The following is a 21304-nucleotide window of genomic DNA, read 5'->3' on the forward strand; positions in this document are numbered from 1 at the left end:
TGACAAGTTGGACTTGATCTTAAAAGTCTTTTCATCCATGGTGGTTCTGTGATTCTGTGGTATTACCCACAGATGAGAGGCAATCCTAATTCAGATCTAAAGCATTCTTCAGTTTTAAGTGCTTTTTTAGTGGTTTCTTCCACTGAGAACAATATTTCTGGTTTCTGCTGAAACACATTGTAAAAGAACCTGAACTTGGCATGGGGCCTTGATGCTACCCAGCTATAGGCAAGGACACTGCTTTCAATAAAACCAGGAGAAAGACTTGAACTAGTTTATCACCTATCACATAGGATTTCAGCATAAAGCAAACCTTACAGCCCTGTGTACATTCACAAAGATTGCAGAAAGCAGCGTGTCAAATGCAGAATGTGCTCAAAATGGAAACCAAGACTAATTCCAATACCTGCAGCAAACATTCTTCAGTCTTGGGGAAAGCAGTGACCCCAAGGATATCCCTTACAACTCCCTGCTGGGAGTGCCCTGACTCTTTCCAAAGCACACTCCCCAAATGCTTCCCAGGGGACATGCTGAGACACAAAACTTCCAGCTCCCACAAGCCAGGAGTGCCTGCCAAGCATTCCTGCCTCAGTTTTGGGTTTTGATTCCCATGAATTGGCAGAAATTTTTAGTCTTACCTCTGCAACATGCTCTCGATGCTCTGTTGTGAAAATGAGACATTTTTCACTTATTGTTCATTTCTGACCTGGGGGGGAAAAAGCCCATATGTTAAATTATGCTGAGTATGAACTCCAGATGGACTTGTGTCAGCAAAGTGTCACTTCAGAGTAAGAGACAGTTAGAGCCAAGCTGTTTGGGTGTTTCACTAAGGACTTTTGAATAAGAATTTAGTTTCGTTTTTAGCCACTCAGGGATTCTGTATTGGAGGCAACAGCTGCCTCCTTCTTTCCTAGCATACCCATGCAGGTAAAAAAACCCAGCAATCGCAAAAGGCATTTATTTCCTTCCTCTTCACTAACTTGTCTGCACCAAATTACTGTGTATGGGACTATGTTCAATTAGATTAGCATGTGACTTTTAACCTCCCTGGAAGCCATCACTCCCAATCCATCACCTGTTAAAATATACTAATATTACCATGAGCTAAAAGAATGAGATTGTAAAAATAAAAGCTCTGTAAAAATTTGTAAATGGCCAGAGTTAGGGAAGAACAACTGATACACTCTGTGTGATACATGCATGTATTTTCAGTACCTTAGTCAACTGAAATGAAGTAAAAATGATTAAGGATAATGGATAAATTCTGTTGGCAGAGTTTTCAAATCAAGTTTGTGATCAAACAGAAAGTGATTCAAAGCTCATGGTCTGTGCTGTGCTAATTGCAAGGCATGCATCAGACACAGTTGCAAATATACAGTATTGGAGCTCTGTATTCTCTTAATTGAATTACTCTGAATTTACACCAGTGCATCAGATGTAGGAACTCAGTCTTAATTCTGTCAACAAAAGATTTAAACCAGTTATCTCAAATACCCCTTTGCCACGTTAACATGTTGGTCTGTGTACAGTATGATCTGAAAGCAACACAGCACAAAATGTAATTTTGTGGTAACTTCTTCTTTCTGGAAATCCTAAATACCACCCAAATACCAAATACCAAATACCATTCCAACCAGTGGTTGGAACTAGGTGATCCTAAAGTCCCTTCCAACCTAAACCATTCTGTGATTCTGATTCAGGGTGTTCCCTAAGTATTTGAGGTGTTTGCTTGCACACAAAAGGGAGTTTTTCTGGTTTTCCCCAGAGAATGAAACTTCTGTAGTGTATGAAATTGTGCTGAGAGATGATGGCAATCTGCACGCAAGGTGTTGCACCAACATCTCACAACTTTTCAAACACATTGATGGTACAACACTGCCTAGATCAGGATCCTTGTGCCCTTAAAACCCATGGTGTGTCCTACCTTTCCTCCACCTCTCCAGCAAGGCTAGATCATTAAAAGACTTAAGGCTGGAATGAGATGCAGTGAAATCCAAAAGGTGAGAGTGCTCCACTGTGGCCACACCTGAGGTGTGTCCACACGGTCTGTCCCCAAATGTAGGAGAACACAAACCCACCATCCTCCTGCCTCACCACCCCCAGCTCCGAGCAGCACCGTGCCCGTGGGAGCTGTGTCCCCCTGGTGGCCGTGCTGAGGGGCACACTGTGGGCCGTGACTGCACTCCGGGAGATGTCACTGGGGATGTCACTGGGGATGTCATTGCCACATGTGGCACCAACTCATAGCTGCCCTTTGTGGGTCCGGGGAGTCCCCCGCCAGGCTGGGGCTCAGAGGTGCGGATTGAGGGGCAGATCCATTCAGAGGGGAACATCGCGGTCCGGGTTCCCTGAGAGGGGCAGATTGAGGGGCAGATCCATTCAGAGGGGAACATCGCGGTCCGGGCCCCCTGAGAGGGGCAGATTGAGGGGGGAACCCCACAGAGAAGCAGGTATGGGATCCACCTTCTGAGCAGATCCCCTCAGTTTTGATCGTGGTCCCGGTCCCCTCAGAAAGGCCGTGGGTGGGGCGGGTCCCCCTCAGAGAAGCGGGTTCAGTGGTACATCTGAGGAGGGGATTGAGGGGCAGATGCCCTCAGAGGAGAGGCTTGAAGGGCAGATGCCCTCAGAGGAGAGGGCTGAGGTGCAGATCCCCTCAGAGGAGAAGGTTGAAGGGCAGATGCCCTCAGAGGAGAGGCTTGAAGGGCAGATGCCCTCAGAGGAGAGAGTTGAGGGTCACATCCCCTCAGAAGGGTTGATCGCGACCCGCTCCCCTCGGAGGGGCCGTGAGCGGCGGGGACCCCTCAGAGGTGGCACCTCCCCCCTGCGGGTCCTGAGGCGGCCGGGGGTGCCCACGGCAGTGCCTGCTTGCCGCGGCGCGGGGCCCTTCGGCGGGCCTGCCCCCGGCGCGCCTGCGCGCGGGCCCGGCCGGTTCCGGTGAGCGCTGAGGCGGCGGAACGGGCGGACATGGCGGACGGCGGCGCGGAGCGGGCCGATGGCCGCATCGTCAAAATGGAGGTGGATTACAGCGCGACCGTGGACCAGAGGTTGCCCGAGTGCGAGCGGCTGGCGCAGGTGAGGCGGGAGAGAAGCCTGGCGGGGCGGACGGGCTGAGTCATGGCGCGCTAGGCCGCGCGTGGAGGCGGCGCGGAGCGAGCCGCGGCCGCATCTTGTCCCACGATGCGGGTCCGGTCGCGGCCTCTCCGTGCCGTGCTGAGGAGGGGAAGGAGTGAACGGCTCCGCCGTTTCAGGGCTCTGTGGAAGGGTGAGCAGGAGGGAGGTTGGTGGCCGAGCACTGAAAGTGCTCTCCAAGGCAATGGTCACGGCCCCAACGCTGCCAGAGCTTATGGGATGTGTGGACAGCACTCTCAGATACATGGATTCTCTGGGATGTCCTGTGCAGAACCAAGGCCAAGAGAGGGACTCGATGATCCTTTGGGTTCCGTCCAATTCAGCCTCTTCTGTGATTTTGAGACAGGACGAGGTTTCGGGGCGCAGCCTCGCGGGTGAGGAGACCAGAGGGCCCCACTCCACCGCAAGGGCCGTGGCTCTTCCCCGGAATTGCTTGGTTATCCCGGGGCTCTGTGCGGCAGAGCTGCCTTGGTGTAACAGGTCCCGGGTCAGGTTGGACAAGCAGCGCTGGGCATCCCTAAACTTGGTTACTTGCGAGCCCCGGGGAGCTGGAATGGAGGCACAGAGCCAGGACGGGCTCTGGGGCCGTCTCTGCCTCCTTGGGCTCAGTAAACAACGCTGTGAGCACGCCCTGGGTGACCGCAGGGTGTGTTCCACGGGCTTCATAGTGATGCAGCATCGGTGTTCTCTAGAAAAGTTTTGTGGCCTGGAGATTCTTGTGCAGCTCAGATCTCAGAAAAGACAGAACCATAGAATCCCAGAAAGGTTTGGGTTGGAAGAGGCCTTAATCTCATCTCATTCCACCCACTGCCGTGGGCAGGGACACCTTCCACTAGTCCAGATGGACCTCGAACTCTTCCCTGGGTGAGGCAGCCGCAGGTTCCCTGTTGTTGCTGTCGTTTGTTGGCCCAGTAGGATGGCATCCGACACTTGACACGCTGCAAATGCTCTGATTGATCCACGTGTCTCATTGTGAAAGACACACAGGTTGTACAGTTCTGAAGGCAATAGCCTTAAGATAAATAAATGACATCTTAGATTATTTTAAGATTATTATATGGAGAGCAGGCACAGGGATTTCATCCCACAGGCACAGCTCTGCAAAGGAATGGACACCATGGCCATGTTTCATGTGCAAAACATATAAACTGTGGCAGTAAGAGCACATCCTTGACAAACCATTGTATGTAGTGTAAAATATTTCAGCTGGGATGTTTTAGAAACAACTTTCATTTTCTTTGGTTTGTTACTAATTTTCTAACCATTTTTTGTTTCTAGTTTCTAAGTTTTTTTTTGCAGCCCCACCATTGCCATGGGCTGTTACAAACTCACCCATATTAACTTTTTTTTTAAACTAGATTTTTGCTAGAATTTGTGACTTAGGACTAAAAGTACATTGTAGTATCTTACACTCCTCCAAACAAAGGCAAATGCAGTTCTCAAAACTTCTCCAAAACCAGAACTATTAGAATTCCATGCTTAGCCTGTAAAGCTTGTAATTAATGCTTTGTGTAATACACTGTAATTAAGATATGAATATGGGTGAAAGTAATCGGAGAAGATTTTTTTTTTGCCAAGGTATTTAATTGCATATCTGATCTCACTGAAAACTCTGTTTTGGCCAGAGAAGAAATGAGTTTTCCATGCAGCTCAGTGAATGTGAGCTCACCAAACCTGTCTGAAACTTGCCAGGTTTCTCTCCCGAGGCAGACAACTTAGAGCATGTGTTATGTGAAAATGAAACTGGTACCTGTCCAGTTTTATCTCTGTGTAGAACTGTGTATTTAAAGTGAGTGCTATGCATGCATTTTTTAAGGGAAAAAGTAGTGTACAGGCTGTCTTTATTTTTATTTATTTACTCTCAGTTTAAACTGAATTATGTTCTGAACTCACTGAGATAATTGTTTGCCTGTCTTATTAGGAAGGAAGATTGCAAGAAGTCATTGAAAACCTTCTCTCCCTGGAAAAACAAACCCGCACGGTGAGGAGGGTACGGGGATGCTGGGATGTGTACACACCTCACATTCCACTGGGTTAAAGTCAAGGGACTTGGAGTATCCTTGGAGTATCAGTCCTTCTTTTCTCTAAAAAACAAATTAGTGAGAGCAGCCACCATGGTTTTTGCCCTTTGTGCTGGAAGGCTGCAGTTGTTGATCCTGTCTCTAACACGCTCTTGGTTTGTTCCAGGCTTCTGACATGGTCTCCACATCCCGAATCTTAGTTGCCATAGTGAAAATGTGTTATGAAGCTAAAGACTGGGATGCTCTTAATGAAAATATTATTCTTCTATCGAAGAGAAGAAGTCAGTTAAAACAGGTGAATTTAATTGTTTGAAACAAAAAGTGAAACTGTATTTTGGAGCTGTATTATGTCTCTGGTTTCCTCATGTGTGTAGGGATTTCTGTGTAAAGATGGTGGTTCATTTTTGCACTCTCCTCAGTGTGTATTGTAGACATATTCCTTATTCATGTTCAGATGTATATTAAACAGAGTTACTGCATTTTGTTGTGCTCATATGAAATGTGTGCTTTGCATGCTTGCTTTTGAAACTGGCATACTTTGCATAAAGCACTTGCATTTAAGGCAGTGTGAAGTTTATTGCACTCTGTGTGTTCAGTTTGAACAACAGGTAATTTTAATGGCATCGTTGCTTTAGGAAGGAAAAGGTTACCTGTCATTCAGTGTGCAGGATCTTCACTAGTGTGTGTAAAAGTAGGAGTACAGTTTAGTTTGCACAGACTGTAGCTAAAGCATGGATCATTCCAGCTGAATTTTGAGGAACTTCTTGAGGAAGACATTTCTAGAAGTTTAATTCTGGGGGTTTTTTAGAAGTAGGTATTTTAATAATAATTTTACCAGCTTTTCCAGCATTGTTACTGGAAGTGCACATTCCCATACCTGTGCTTGCTGCTGAAGGAAGAAATCCTCCCTCTTCCTTCTTTTCCTGAGGAATCTACAGCTGTTGCAGGGAGAGAGGGTGGAGCACACAGTTAAGAGAAGGTCCAGGTCTCTCCAGCCGTGCAGTCTTAGGGCAAGCAGTGAAGTTCTGCCAGTCCGTGTGAGTCCTGTGGATTTGGCAGAACAGGAGTTACTTTTTAGGACAGAATTGCATGGCATGGATTATTTTCAAGATTGGAAAAAATGAGATTAAATTAATGACAAAACAGCATCACCTTTGCCTTGTAGCATCAGTCTGTGGTATCATTGTACACATCTTGATGAATCCAAGAGAGGAGATGTGTCTTGTGTGCTGTTCACTGAAATGAGTCTCTTCAGTGTGATGTGAAACTATTTATGACTTACTCTGAGTGTTACAGCTTGACTTCATTAGACAAATCTGAAAGCACAGATGTTTTTCCCCTCTGTTTTCATACCAGGCAGTTGCTAAAATGGTCCAGCAGTGCTGCACTTACGTTGAAGAAATCACAGACTTACCGGTCAAACTGCGCTTAATCGACACGTTGCGGATGGTCACAGAAGGAAAAGTAAGGTTTTGTTTTAAGACTCAGTGTCTAAAAGGTAGAATAAACATGTTTGCCTTCTTTAAAAATGTAGTTTCTTAGTATTATTTTTTAATCTTGTGCAAGTAATATTAATTTTTAAATTACTCTGAGAAGCCAAGTAGTTTATTTCCTTCCAAAAGACTGCAGATATTTTCCATATTTAAATCATATGCTGAAACACTGGTCATGTTCCTATGATGTAGGTATCTGGTTGTGTTATTAATTAATTATTGCCTTCCTTATGCTTTAAGAAAAGAAAGAATTCTGAATTAGGCAAATTTGTGTCAATTTTATGAGTTCTGTCTGTTAGTCTAAATGGTTAATGATCAAGTCTTGTTGATTAATGGCTGGTTAGGAGTAAGTGAAATAATTCAAAGGATAGTGCTTAGTACACATTAACCATTAAAGTCTAACTTCCCAGATCTTTTGATATTTTCTAGCACACAAAATATGCAATACTATATTCACAGTGCATACCCCTTGTGTTTGCTGAAGCAGTGATGGGTCAGTGTAGACATTAATTTTTAGATTAATTTGGGCCAAAAAAGTTTGTGTGTCAGTTATCCATTGTATTTCATCAGTGTATATTGTGGACAGTGCCAGTGTAGTGGATGGATACACAACAAATGAAGTGGTTGTATGATGACAGCATCAGGTGTATTTCCCAGTGGGGTTGCAGTCTCAGAGCTTGCCCTCCTCTTTAGAGAATTCCAGTGTTTGAACTCTTCCTTGTGCCCTCAGATATACGTGGAAATTGAACGCGCTCGCCTGACAAAGACACTTGCAACCATAAAGGAGCAGAATGGGGAGGTGAAAGAGGCTGCCTCCATTCTGCAGGAGCTGCAGGTAACACCTCAGAGCTCAGAATTGCATCAGCAATAGCAATTAATTCTGACTGTTCTCAGATTGTTAGAAAGTGAATCAGGATGCTTGCAGAAATGCCTGGAATGAGATGAACTGTTATTAGTGAAAGTGCAGTTCAGCTTTTAACTGCTTTTCTTAATCTCATGGTTGGGTTACATAGAATATCTTCCACTTGGAAAGTGGATTTCAATTCTCTGCTTAGTGCATTGAGTTTAGTGTTGGTGGATTCTTTGGTGTAAATGGGGGCATTAATTAAAATGGAATAACCTTTATTCAATTTTCACTTGCTCTGTAGTAGCTTTTCTTCTGTTGTTTTGTTTTGGTGTGCTCCCCTCCAGACAGCCTCCCACTATTCTGGCACAGTTAAACCTTCACTTGATTTGGCTTTGACAATATTAAGTCGTTATAATTTCATTCCAGGTGGAAACCTACGGTTCAATGGAAAAGAAAGAACGTGTAGAATTTATCTTGGAGCAGATGAGACTCTGTCTAGCTGTAAAGGACTATATTCGGACTCAAATTATCAGCAAAAAAATTAATACAAAATTTTTTCAAGAAGAAAACACAGAAGTAAGTAATTGGAGGATTTCTCACTTTTTCTCCCTCTCCCCACCCAAATCTGAATTGCTTCTCTTCAGGTCCAAGTGTATTTGTTTAAATCCTTTTGTTTTCTGGGGTTCAGCTGAATTTCATTTACATGCCATGGAGCTGTGTTAATTGACTTTTTGATACTGTTTCAGAAACTAAAGTTGAAATACTACAACTTAATGATCCAGCTGGATCAACATGAAGGCTCCTACCTCTCCATCTGTAAGCACTACAGAGCCATTTATGACACTCCCTGTATCCAGGCTGAAAGTGAAAAGTGGCAACAGGTAAAAAAACTTTCCCTACAAAATCACTGTATTTCCATGTGACAAATACCCATTTCTTAGCACATCAGTGTACAGAGGATGAAATAGCTCATCAATCTGTTTTTATTTAAATGGTTGTATTAACAAATTGGTTAGTTGAAAACAGATGATCGAGTTGATTTCAAAAGAATGTTTCTAATCAACATCTTCATTTTATTACCTTTGAGATTGACAATGTCTGAACTGTTTCATACAAGTGTAGAGATTACAAACAGCTGTGCAAGCGTGGTCTCATTGGTGCTGTTGTGTGTGCAGTACAGATGTCTTTCATGTTTGAAAAGTTTTTTTTCTTCATGTATTTATTTGAAATACTAGAATTTTAGTTAACCTGTGTCAATTGTATCACAGTTCATTTCTGAAAGATAACATCAGTTTCATCCTAATTTTTTAATACACTGAGCTTAAATCTTCTATATATTAAACTCTAAGCTCTGTATCAGTTTTTTCAGTTTCTCTGTTTAATTATGGGAAAAAACCCACACTCTTTGCTCTTGAACAGGCACTGAAGAGCGTTGTTCTTTATGTTATTCTTTCACCTTATGACAATGAACAGTCTGATTTGGTGCACAGAATTAGTAGTGACAAAAAGCTAGAAGAAATCCCCAAGTATAAGTAAGTATCCTTTCTAATAACCAATTCTTAGATTAAAAAGTGTCTCTCCCTAACAGTGCAAATAAATCTCTTTATGCTGAGTCTGCTGTAAGCAACTCTGAATTTAATGCTGCATTAGGAATACTGCAAAAATGTCATGGTTGTTCTATGTGAAAATAAATCTAACTAAATGTGTGTAAAAATAAATGTTCTTTCTCTTGTAAGAGAAAGATCTTTCTTAGAAATAGTCTGATTTTAGCTGCCCCTGTTATTTATGGTAATAAGTATAAAGCATTTAAAATTATGCCTTTGATCTATTTTAAGTATGAACCAGGCCTTACTAATACAGGATTGTAATCCAACTGTACTAAACCATTTAGAGACCTCCTAAAACTATTTACCACCATGGAGCTGATGAGGTGGAGTGCCCTAGTTGAAGAATATGGGAAGGAGTTGAGAGAAGGATCCCTTGACAGTCCTGCAACAGATGTTTTTGGCTGTACAGAGGAAGGTGAAAAGAGATGGAAAGATTTAAAGAACAGAGTTGTGGAACATGTAAGTATCAGTGTCTGTGACCATCAGCTGTTTACTCAATGCCTCAGCTAAAAATCCTTTCTGCTTGCTGTATTTTAATCACAAAGAAGACAAAAAGTAGCTAATAAAGCAGCAGGTGAGGTCTCTTTTCTTTTCTGTTGCATTTCAAGATTTGATTTGCTTGCTTATCTTTATTGTGTGTTTATATTTGGCATAGTTGCCACCAAAAAGAGCATATTACACTCAAATGAGATTTAGCATTCATGTTTCAATAAAGCAGAAATCTGAAAGTCTTGCTTTGTATTAAATTCATAATTGGTTGATTTCTTTTCTTAATAATTTATCATGTAGAGACTTTTATGCCTTCCACCAGCAAAAGAGCTGTTTGTTCACAATCCCTCATGTCCCCCATGCTGGACTGCCATTAGAGCACTACAGTTCCTAATCTCCTTTTAACATGGACTTTTATATTTTTGCAGCCTGCTTCAATTATTTTTTGCACATAACCCTCTACTCTGAACACTTTTATTCCAGAATATTAGAATAATGGCTAAGTATTATACCAGAATTACAATGAAGAGAATGGCACAACTCCTGGATCTGTCTGTTGATGTAAGTCTTGCTTGGCTTATCCTTCTTTCATAAGGGGGGGTGTGTTTGTGGCAGAGATGTGATTAGTCAGCAGAGTAATGTTCTTCTTTGATTTAATTTTCTGCCTTTATGGGAGTTAGAAAACTATTCATTAAACCTCAAACTCAGTTTCATGATGCACATGCCCATGAGGCAAAAGCTGCTCTTAGAAGTTCATTGATGTTCAAGGCCTCGTGTAAATGCTGGAGCTTCTTGTCTGGTGTTTCAGTGGGAAGAGGTTCTTGTCAATGAGGGGTGAAAACCAGCTGGGGAGAGGGTCCTTCACCTGTGCATGGCCCTGTTCATGGGTGCTGGCACTTTGGGAACATGGGGTGGAGGGGTCTTCCTGCCATCCCCCTTTGTGTTTTCAAGAGCTTTCCAAGCAGAATGACACTTCCTGGTATTTGGAGTGCAAATGAAAAGCTTTACCCTTTTCATGGAATCTGCTTTTTCCACAAACTCAGGAAAAACCCTTTTTGACAGTGGTCAGTAATTCACTGGGGTTTTCCCAAGCCTTGCTTGCCACATGACTTGTTCTGGTATCTGTGTAGCCAAGTACTCTAAAGTGTAAAAGTCTGTTGGGGTTGTATATTAAACTTTAATTTTATGAAAGATAATCAGATATAGGTCACTAGAAAACAAAAAGTTTTGTTTTTTTTAATACCGTGTGCTAGTACCTTGCATTGCCAGCATGTGTAATATTAAAGTATCCTGCATTTTTTAAGTACAAAATTGTTACAGCTGTACTTGTGTGTAAAGAAAATCTTGTTCCTGGTGCTTTCATGCTGTTTGGGAGGAATTCTGGTGGTTTGTAAAAATGCTGTTTTCTTGACTCAGTGCTGTTTGTCTTTGCAGGAATCGGAGGAGTTCTTGTCTAACCTAGTAGTTAATAAAACCATCTTTGCTAAAGTAGACAGGCTGGCAGGAATTATCAATTTCCAGAGGCCTAAGGACCCAAACAATATCCTCAATGACTGGTCTCACAAGCTCAACTCCCTCATGGCCCTAGTTAACAAAACCACACATCTCATTGCCAAAGAAGAGATGATCCATAACCTGCAGTAAGGTGCCTCAATAATCTCAGTGCTTTTAAAGAAGGCATTAAATCTTCATAATAGAGACTATTATTACAAGTGTGTATATGGTTTGTTTTCTCCCTGTCAAGCCTTCCTGGTCTAAAATTTAGAACATAATTCTGAAATTCCTGTTGACAATTAAGTTCCCTTGATTATTCATTCAGTTGTTAAATGTTTTTGCTACAATTGGTGAAAGAACAGAATAAAACTGTATTGCCTGTATAATAATAGTCTTGTGATTTCTTTTTTTCAATGTGAACCCTTATCGGTCTAACATATAATTCTGTGGTTATTTCATTACAGGACTATTTTTGAGGCTGTGATTGACAGGATATACTGTAAATAATAAAATCCTAGGGTTTTACAAAGAGGTAACTTAAAATGATAATGTAACGTTGTTTTGAGATACTCTTTGAACAAAATCATGTTTATGCTTAAGAATAATGCTATTTCTTATTATTTGGTGCTACAGTTAGAATTTATTGATAATTGTGAACTGCCAGAGCAATCAATACATGAGTAAGTACCTAAACCTTTGTCTGCTTGCTGCAAGTCACTAATTTTGCCTGCTTGGTTGTAAGGGCTACAATGGCAGTCAGTTATCTAAGCTGGTACCTGGAAGCTGCTGCTTCTCATCATGAATGTGTTAATTCTGAGCAGATAATGTTCTGTTATTGACTTTACCCTCCTTGTAATGGAGGGAAGCTGTGGACTTTTAGCCCTGGTTTGTTTTTTTTAAGGAAGTAAAATAGTAGAACAAGTAGTGTAGTAAGAATCAATGGAGCTTCTATTGAATTTGCTCTGGTTCAGAATGATTTTTCATGCTAGCCATAACCATTCAGTTCATAATTAATTAAGTAGAGACTACTATTGTAAATGATGTATTGAGACATACATAAATCCCATTTTCTTACAAGCACACTGAGCTTCATTCAGCCTAATGCTCTTTCCATGTGAATACACAGAAATTGGGAGGCTCCAGACAGGGATTTTGAGTGAGGGAAGTCTGAAGGGACAGGAAAAGATCGAAGCTTGTAAACAGTGATTTGCATTTGAAATGCTGACTTTGGACATGGCTGATGGGAAGTTTGGGAGTGTAATTTGGAAGGCTCTTAACTTTCAAAGCCTTTCCAATCCAGCTCACTGCATTTGAACAACAAAAAGGCAGCTGAACTATCAGTAAGGGAAGGAAGAGGAGCAGGATTCAGAATGCACAGAATGTTTACCATCTAACTTCCTAAGCTGTATCATAATCCCAGCTGTACAAGTTGTTTAAAATTTTGTCATGACAATTTGTGAGCATGGGATGTTCTGGCCATTGGGAGGTTTCAGTAGCATGAGCAAAACTGGCTGCTGTCAGAACAATGGGCAAATAGCTTAGAAAACAATATATCATCTGGAAAGTGAGGCAAGAGCTATCAGAGAGGGAAGCAGTGGGTCATCAGGGGAAGTGGGAACTTGCCTCTCCCTGTTCTTATCATAAACATTTTCCTTCCAGTTGAAGTCTGGTCTGGAGTTTTCAACCCCAAGCATGTAAACCTCTGATGCTTCTACCAGATATGTTGGACCCATTTTCCCAGCCAGCCCTCTTTTCCTTTTTATCCCAGAATGGAATGTTTCAGTGGTTCCCTGGCTCTTCTTTCTGGATTTCTTGCAGATTCTCCTCCCTCTCTGTCCAGGCTCTGTCCCTCTCTGCTGCCTTTGGCTGCATTTAGAGCACGAGTTTGTTGGAGAGGGGAATTGATTTCTCTCCCCTCACAACCACCTTTTGCTGTCAGCATTAGAAAGAACATGGAAGAACTCTTATCTTTCAGCAGCTCAGGTATCTCCTTAAAAGTCAGTACAGAAAGATTACAAAGGTTCACTTCTATGGTCTGTATTTGTGCCAAAGATCCACAATGATCAAGCCTTTGGATCTGAAAGAGATTTTTGTTTGCAGTTGGAACACCTTAGTCTGGGTTTGGAACACAGTGCCCAAGGCAGACTCCCTCCCTGTCCTCGGGGTGAGACCTCTGCTCTGCTCTGAGTTCTTGTTGCCAGAAGCAAGAATCACTCAGGGTTTCACTCCCCATACATCACCAAGTTAAAATAGAAGTATACAAGTTTTGAAACAAAACTCTAGAATTATTAAGCTATAGGGTAACTCCAAGTGAGTGGAAAAGAATCTATTAAGCCTGAAATTTAGGTTTGGTGGGGGTTTTTTCTTTTTTTTTTTTTTTTTTGCTTGCAGATCACTATTGATGAAAATGGAGGTGTCTCTTGAGTCTGTCTCAAAAAGGTTGTCACATTCAGATTGCTAGGAAAAAAGCTCTAAATTTTGGTGCCAGTTCATCTCAAGAATGCAGATATATGTCAGATCTAAGTCCTTCATGAGCAATTCAAAGGTCAGCATAAAGACATGCCAATTTCTTAAAAGAAAAAAATGAACAGAGACTGAAGATCTTTGATCTTGACAGTGTGGGATCAAACCACCACATTACTCTGACCTTTATAGTTTCTGTCTCCTCAGTGTACCCTCAACATCCCCTTGCTGCTGGTTGCTTCTCAATGCTCTCATTTTGTGGATCAAAGGAGAAATGAATTAGTTTGAATATTACTTGCTCTAGAAATTACATGTGCTTAAGGAGTCCATGTTGAAATTTACCCATGGATAATTATGAAGTAAGATTAAAGTTGAGATCATCTGTTCATTAGAGGACTCTGGAGGAATTCCAGGGGAATTTTCATGCTGGAAAATCAAAACTTGCTGCTCTTCAGCCTAATAACCAGACATTAATGGCTGCTTAGAAAGAATTTGCTTTATTGTTTACCAAGACTAAGAACTACTGTTGCTATCTAATCCCAGGTCTACCACTGCCTTGTTTGTGGCAGAGGCTAAACCACTTAACTTCTGTTACTTTCCCATGATTGCTGCTTCTGAGGGAGTTCAAACATTTGTAAAGGTCCAGTGTGCTAAGACAATAAAAACATTGCTCCTGTTGCTGCAATCTGTCTGGCACTTCCATTGAGAAAGGCCTCCTGTTGTTTTGTTGCTCAGGGGTGAAGGAACTGTTTGAGAAGCCTGCTGGGATGTTGGGCTGCAGGGTCAGGGAGGCAATTCCCTGCTGAATGTATTCTATTATGTCCTTATTACTCTTACATGTTAATTGTAATGGTTTTTCCTGCATTCTGGTTAGACATCATGAGTGGAGCTGATTGAAAATGGAGATTTCTGTATTCGTGAAATACCAGTTCCCAGAAATGGGAGTGAACTTGAGCATAAAATGGAAATTGATTTTCTGAATTTCCCGTGAAAGCAGAAGAGAAAGCAAAAAGTAGCAGTATAAGTTTCAAATGGTGAGAATGGTTTTGTTTTGAAAACGCAGAAACCAAGCTGCAGTTGTGATTGCGAGTGTGCAGCTCCTGGGTGAGTCAGAGCTCCAGGGCTTTTTGGCGACCAAGTCTCCATTAGGCCTGGAGCAAGTGAGAGTTTGAGAGTTCCCAGCTGTGCCAGAATCTGTGCCACACCTTGAGCTCTGCTCAGATCTCTGTTCATGGCAGGGAGCCTAGCAGCCCTGAGTGGCCCCAGGTTTTCAAACCCCTGGATTTTGGCAAGGAGCCTGGATTCTCCAAGGAGCAGGGCATGGCTCCTAGCTTCACAGAACAGGGGGAAGCCCTGGGAGCCAGCATCATTTACAGAATCCTGACTGAAGAGTAGGGAGACACGATGTGTCAGGGCTTCTGCACAGGGATTCCTTGTACACGTGCTCCTGGCAGGGTGGGCTTTCTAAACATCCAGTAAGAAATTGCTATTTTCAGATTTGAAAGGTTTCAAAATCCTAAAACATGTACAGGTGGAATTGAGTTTGATACCGCTGCATTCATTGGAGGGTTTTTGAAAATTTTATCATTATAATGAGTCCCTAGAAATATCACTGTTAGGCTTCTGAGGATCTGATGACTTCTGTCAAGTCTCATGATGCTGAGTGGGAATTCCTTGTCTTTGTTACTCTCCTGTGCTTCCCCATTATGCCTTTGATATTTCTTACATTTCCAACATCCACTGTTGCTTTTCTTCTCCCCCCAGACTCCATGTGACCCCCTGCTCCCTGTCTCTTTGGGCAGAAGTCTAGCACTGCAAGCTCTCCTCTTGCCATGAAACCCCATTGGAGTCCAGGAATTTAGGAAGTCTGGACAATTCTGGAAATGCAGGGCAGTAATCACCATGTCACACATCTGGTTCTGTGCCCTGCCCAGGGCTCAGTCCCAGCCTGGCTGGCAGCTCATCCTGAGGGGCTGTGAATGATGTGGTGGAGAGCAGAGGTTGGAAGTCAAAACTGCAGCTTCCACTGGGGTAATGCACATCAAGGAAAGAGAAAGAGATGTCTCATAGAGATAGATACTGAGTTCCTCTCACAGCAGTAGGAATATAATAATCTTACAATAATAAGATATATAATAATACTATTTTGTTGAATTATCCTTTAATACTGTATTGAACCATGTCAGTGAAGTCTTTTCTCCCAGGTAATCTGTAACCAGTTCCTGGGCCATTCTCTGCCTCCTGGGATGTTACTACAGAAGTGGCTCTAAAGTCAAGTTTAGTTTTTTTAGGCTGTTTGGATTTGGGATCTCATCCCTTAAGGTAGTTGCTGTGATTCTCACCTTGAGCAGAATTTCCAAGGTTCATGAGCCCTTGGAGCCCCATTTGTTTTGGACCAAATTTCAATCTGGTAACAAGGACCTTGAAAGAGCTTGGAGGGGACAGCACATGGAAACAGGAGAGTTGTTCCAAGCTTGCAGGCTCTGCTTGAACAGGGCAGTGCTTGGCAGCCACCCCCATCCCAGAGCTGCTGGCTCCCTGCCCAGCCTCTGGCACCTCTCCTGAGGGTTTATGCAATACACTGGACAAAATAGACTGAAACCTCCTTCAGATGAGGCTAAAAGGGTTAAAGGACCAAGGCCATTAAAAGCAGTGGGTGCAAGGGCACGTCTCCATGTTGTGTTTTATCCATTGGGATTCCCCTGCTCCCATGGTCCTCCCCAGCTCCTTTCTGGGCTGTTCCTACAGGGCAGAGTTGCCACCTTTTCACAGCAGCCTGTGCCTCTTGGTACATCCAATCTGGAACTTTAAATCAGCAGAGACAGAGAGTGATAACAATGGGCTCTGTCACTGAACAGATCCTCCAATAACTCAGTCACTGCCACACAATTTTTTTCTTAGCACATTATAAAAAAAAATACTGTCAGAACAAATGGACTCAAAAAAAGCTGATGTGAAAAATAAACCCAACTAAATTTCTGTCTTCTCCAACTTGAACTTCAGGGGATATGTGTTTATATCTAAAAATATGCATACATTGATAATTCCACTGCTTTCTCTAATTGTCATTTATTTTGAAGAAAACCTTTGCATTTTCTAACAGAAAAAAATGACCAGTAAGATAAAGCTCATTAGGAACCAGACAACCTGCCTCCAAAGGAAAAGGACTTACTCCATTTCACCACCTGGACTGAATGACACAAAGTCAGTTGGATCCTAAACATGGGTTCAGCTTTCTTTGATCCCTGTTCCTTGCACAGTGCCACAGAAAACACAAGGCACAGCCCTAGGAAAGGTGTCAGGCTGGCAGCAGGGACAGCAGAGATGGCCCATGGCAAGTTCCACTGGAGGGTTTTATCCTGAAATGGCATCTCCTGCGTTGAGGCTGGGACCACCCACACTCTTCTCTGTGACAGCACAACTGCACTCCCAGCTAGTTATGAAGCTGAATTAAAAAGTAGACTGATCTAAGACTGGGTAGCAAATGCAAAGGATTTATTTAGATTTATTTCCTCCTGTATTTACATTGTTGCAAGGAGCTCTCTATAAATGCATTACTGATGAATATTGAAAACCTTCCTGGGCACAAGTATTTTCTTGCAGTGGTAATGCATCAGAGGCTTGGCTGGTGGTTATTCTTCAAAGAGTTACGAGGCATTAGACGTAAATTTAAATATAAATGTAAATACATTTTACAGCGAGATCTAATACTAAAATGATCTGGTTCTTATTTCAATTAAAGGGGAAGGAAAAGTTTTTAAGAAACACTGGAATCCTGTTTTAGTGATAAACTTTCCTAAGATCCTGAAGTGAGCTGCTTTTCCCCAATTTCTTGTCCACTTTGCCCTAAAGCACAACAGCCTATGCAGAGCACAGGGCACCCATCCACAGCAGCCAAGCCGGTAACGCCTTGAAAAAGCCAGTTTGCAAAGCAGCGTAGGTATTAAGAACTGATTGCCAAAGAACATGAAAACACAGCTAACAGGGAAGATTACTCCATGAAAATAAAACTGTTATGCAAAGCAGTTTCTGGGATTCATGAGCAGCCAGAAACGCGTTACCAGCAGTCCTTCAGCACGGGCGGAGGGGTTTGGAAAACACCGTGACAGCGTGAGCTGCTCCGGCACCTGCGGCAGCCTCGGCACCCGCACCCGGCTTCCCCCGTTTCTTTGAGGGAAGGAACTTTAAAAAGCCACAGGAAAAAAAAAAATGAAAAAAAACCCAACCCAAACCAAATAGGGAAAAAAAAAAAAATCCAACTTACGCCGTAGCAAAACCATGAGAAAAAGTACTTTCCAAGCTTTTCTCAGGGGTGGGCTCCGTGTCCGGCTCTGGCCGGCCCCCCCGGCTGCCGGTACCGGCCCCGCCAGCGACCCTCGGGCTCCGCAGCTGCGCTCCGAGCCCAGGAAAGGGGAGGAAAAAAATAAAAAAAAAAAAAAGGAGAAAAAAAAAAAGAAAACATGGAAAACTCCCCGAAGCTGCCGGTTCCTAGCGCGGACGGAGTGGAGGGGGCTGGCCCTGAACGCTGGTCCGTGAGGGGACCCCGGCTGCGCTTCAGCGGCCGCCGGGCTGAGGGGACAGCGGGTCCCAGTCCGCATCCTCAGCCCCTATGGCGGACCGCGACCCTGTCCCCACCGCCGTTCCGTCCCGGTCCCCATTGCTGTCCCCGTCCTAATCCCCACGCAGCTGCCGTTCCCATCCCTGCTCTCGTCCCCGTCCCGTCCCCTCACACCGCCGCCCTCCGCCTTCCGGGCCGCGGGGAGGGCCGGCCTTTCCCACAATGCTTTGTGGGACGTTGACAAGTGGATCCAAGATGGCGTAGAAAGTAATGACAGGTAAGTCGGGACTTCCCCGACCGCCCCCGCGGGCACCGAGCGCGGCCCGCACCGGCCGCCCGCGGCCCCGCCGCGCCCTCGGGGGACCCGCGGGGCTCCGCGGCCGGCGGGGCGGGCGCTGCGGGGCGCGGGGGCCGCGCGGAGCCGGCGGGAGCGGGCCCTGTGTCCGCGGAGGGCCTGCGGCGGCCGCCGCTCGCGGGGTGTTTACGGGGCGCTCGGCCGGACCCCGGCGCCGCCGCGCTCCCCGGGGCCCGCGGGCGGGCGGAGCGGCCCCGCGGCCGGCCGGGCCCGCGGGAAGGGCCGCAGAGCCGGGGATGCCTCGCACGAGCCGGGGGTGCTCGGGGGGGATGCAGGGGGGGTGGGAGGCAGCTTTGTTTTTGTACCGGGCGGGGCGGGAGGGGATGGGAGAGACGGCCAGAAAATAACAATGGTGAAATAGAAGTGGAAAAAAAAATGGGGTAGGTAGGGTTTGCGGAGCGATGGAAAAATAAATTGGAAGAATTTAACAGCTGTTGTAAAATTACCCCCTCGGAGCGGTTGAAGGGTGGGCAGATGAGCTTATGTTTTTGTTTTCTGCAGGAGGCTTTGGCAGGGAGAGTGAACTGAAGTTGGGAGGTTTAAGACAGGTCCTAAGAGCAGCTTTTATACCCTGGATCAGCTCTGAAACTGAAAACGGGAGAGTTTCCACTGCACATTGCAACTCAGCCCTTCCAGCAGCCACTTACATGTGTATTTTTAGGGCACATCCTCAGGCAGGAGAAGGATCTGTGTTACCTTTCCTGCGGTGGGACGTGTCCTTTTGTTAATTGAAAAAGGAGTGCTGTTGTTTTGGCTTCAGTGCTTTGTTAGGCAATTGTTGTTCGATTAGGGTAACGTGATTAAACATATCATTGATGGAAATTAAGAAATAACTGCAGGGAAACAGTTGCAGGGCTGCTTCCCAGTTAATGACAAAATGAGTAAGAGTTAACAAGATAATAGAATTTTTGCATTATCAAAGGTACAGCAAGCTTGAGAGGAAGTTTTAAAATAATACATTTCAATTTTCATTGAAAAAACAAAAGAATTTAGTTATGAGACAGAAAAATACTCTGAAAATGGATATCCCCATTGACAGATTGAGTGTATCACCATGGCTGGTCCTGTTGGGATGGTTTGGATTGTTGACATTGTCTAATGTGGTTGTTCTTAATAATTAGTGGAATTGAAGCAAGGCAAATGATAAAATACACCACCTGCCATTCTTTATATAAGAAAAGGCATGTTCCTTTATAAAAAAATAAAAAAATATGCAAGTGATCCTTGGCAAGTTTGCATTATTTTCCAAGACTGATAGGTAGGTCAGGGAGGATTTAAAATAATGTGTGTTAAATTGGGTTATTTCAGTACTTTTCAACCATAGCAGATTGTGAATGAAAACTCCCTTTTCTTTTTATTTAATTTTAATTTTTTTTTTTTTTTAATGGAAAAGCTTTTGTGATGGGGCCAGTCTGGGAGTGCTGGGCAGGTCTATAGGGAGGAGCTGATTTTGAACATTCAGTTCAAACTTAGAGGAGGGGAAAGTGTATGAGGGGCCACCACATTCCCTTCACCTCCTTGGGTGCAAACCCAGGGAATCAGACTTTGCAGTGCAGAAATTGTAAGTGGCAGAAGCTGAGTTAAGCTTTTTTTTTTGTTGAACTTTAATTAGCAGAGCAGTTTTTCTTTATTGGTAAGTGAAGGAACATTTTATGTGTTATTACTGATAAATTGAGTTCTCTTTGTAATTTGTTCTGAAAGCAGAAATTACTTCTTTATTTTTCCTAGCTGAAATGACATTTCCTTTATCACTCTTCACCTCTGTGATTTTTTTGGACTTATGAAATGTACAGTGTGTATTTTTCCCTCTTTTAATTCATACAGGCACTGTGCCTTTTTAGGTGAGCCAGATGAATTTTTCTGTGGTAGAGGCTTGTTAAAGTCATGGCTTAAAGACTTGAAAGGTTGTAATTGCTGATTTTGTTGGTTTTTTTTTTTTTTTTTGGTCTATTTTGAGATTTTTTTGTTTGGTTGTTTGAGGGCTTGTTTTTACCTCTTCCCATCAGACTAAAACTTAAAGGGAGATGTGGAAGCAGCATCTTATTCTCTAATTTGTCCCAGTTCTGCTTCTTGATGTGCCATGGAGGATCCTTTTCCTTTGTGAAATCTCACTGGTTTCACAGAAGTTCCTCCTGGGCTTTGGGATCAGTGGGAGTAGATCTGGTTGTAGAAGAAGGGCTGTGGTTTGCAGAGAACTTTGCAGTTCCTTCACTGCTCAAAGCCTGGATTTGTAGAGGAATTCTCATCTCAAAAGATGTAAGTCCAAGTGCTGGAAAGCTTGAAGAGGGGATATTCCCAGCTGGGTAAGGTACAGGTCTAGTGCTTGAGAGATGTGGAGAGCCTGATGCAAATCACTTCACCTGTTTGTGCTTCCTTTTGGAGGAATTTAAAGTAGGGATGGTGAATCTTATACTGACTTGTGAGGAGTCCTGACGCCTGTGGATGAAAGAGCCCACGTAGGAGCTGAGCAATAATATTAATGATGTTTTCCAACTCTGTTAATTTAATTGTCTGATGAAATATTTTCTCCGTTGTTGGCAATTATTTTTTTTTAGTAAAACCCCCTTTGCGTTTATAGCTGGATATTCTTTCTGAATTTCAGGGTATTGGTTTGTTTCTCTTTTTATTTGTTATTTGCTACCATCTTATACTTGCTACTGAGCATTAATCTTGGTGTTTTCATTTTAGTAGTGGCAGAAACAATTGCTGGAGCAATTCAGGTTATTAAAACCCTTGAATCTCTCACCTCAGTGGCATCCCCTCCTGAGGTCAGTGGGACCTCACAGGTCTGGTAACAGGAGTGAAATCTAAATTAACAAAGTCTTTGGAATGAATTTAAATGCATCCC

At 43.5% G+C, this 21304-nt stretch overlaps 2 protein-coding genes across 4 annotated transcripts in view; both read left to right on the top strand.

The window, feature by feature from the left end:
* Positions 1–2907: 2907 nt before the first annotated feature.
* Positions 2908–11469, top strand: PSMD12 (proteasome 26S subunit, non-ATPase 12). Of its 2 annotated transcripts, XM_036394405.2 has the most exons (11): positions 2911–3072; positions 5051–5110; positions 5317–5445; positions 6507–6614; positions 7374–7478; positions 7917–8066; positions 8237–8371; positions 8910–9022; positions 9382–9556; positions 10070–10147; positions 11021–11469. In XM_036394405.2, exons 1-11 carry the CDS (start codon positions 2965–2967, stop codon positions 11228–11230), a joined length of 1371 nt encoding a protein of 456 aa, XP_036250298.1. In that variant the 5' UTR covers positions 2911–2964; the 3' UTR covers positions 11231–11469. The 2 variants fall into 2 exon arrangements, with proteins under 2 accessions (XP_054372820.1, XP_036250298.1); XM_054516845.1 differs by lacking the exon at positions 11021–11469 and having other exon boundaries at positions 2908–3072; positions 10015–10109.
* A 6883-nt stretch (positions 11470–18352) lies between these two features.
* The window catches only part of HELZ (helicase with zinc finger), an 87606-nt gene continuing 84654 nt past the window's right edge, over positions 18353–21304 (top strand). For both annotated transcript variants that reach the window (XM_036394393.1, XM_036394395.2), the window contains exon 1: positions 18353–18378. The gene's annotated coding sequence lies outside the window, so the exon portion shown is untranslated. The remainder of the gene's footprint in view (positions 18379–21304) is intronic.

This window comes from Molothrus ater, chromosome 19 (genome assembly GCF_012460135.2).
Source record: "Molothrus ater isolate BHLD 08-10-18 breed brown headed cowbird chromosome 19, BPBGC_Mater_1.1, whole genome shotgun sequence".
In the NCBI taxonomy this organism is placed as follows: domain Eukaryota; kingdom Metazoa; phylum Chordata; class Aves; order Passeriformes; family Icteridae; genus Molothrus; species Molothrus ater.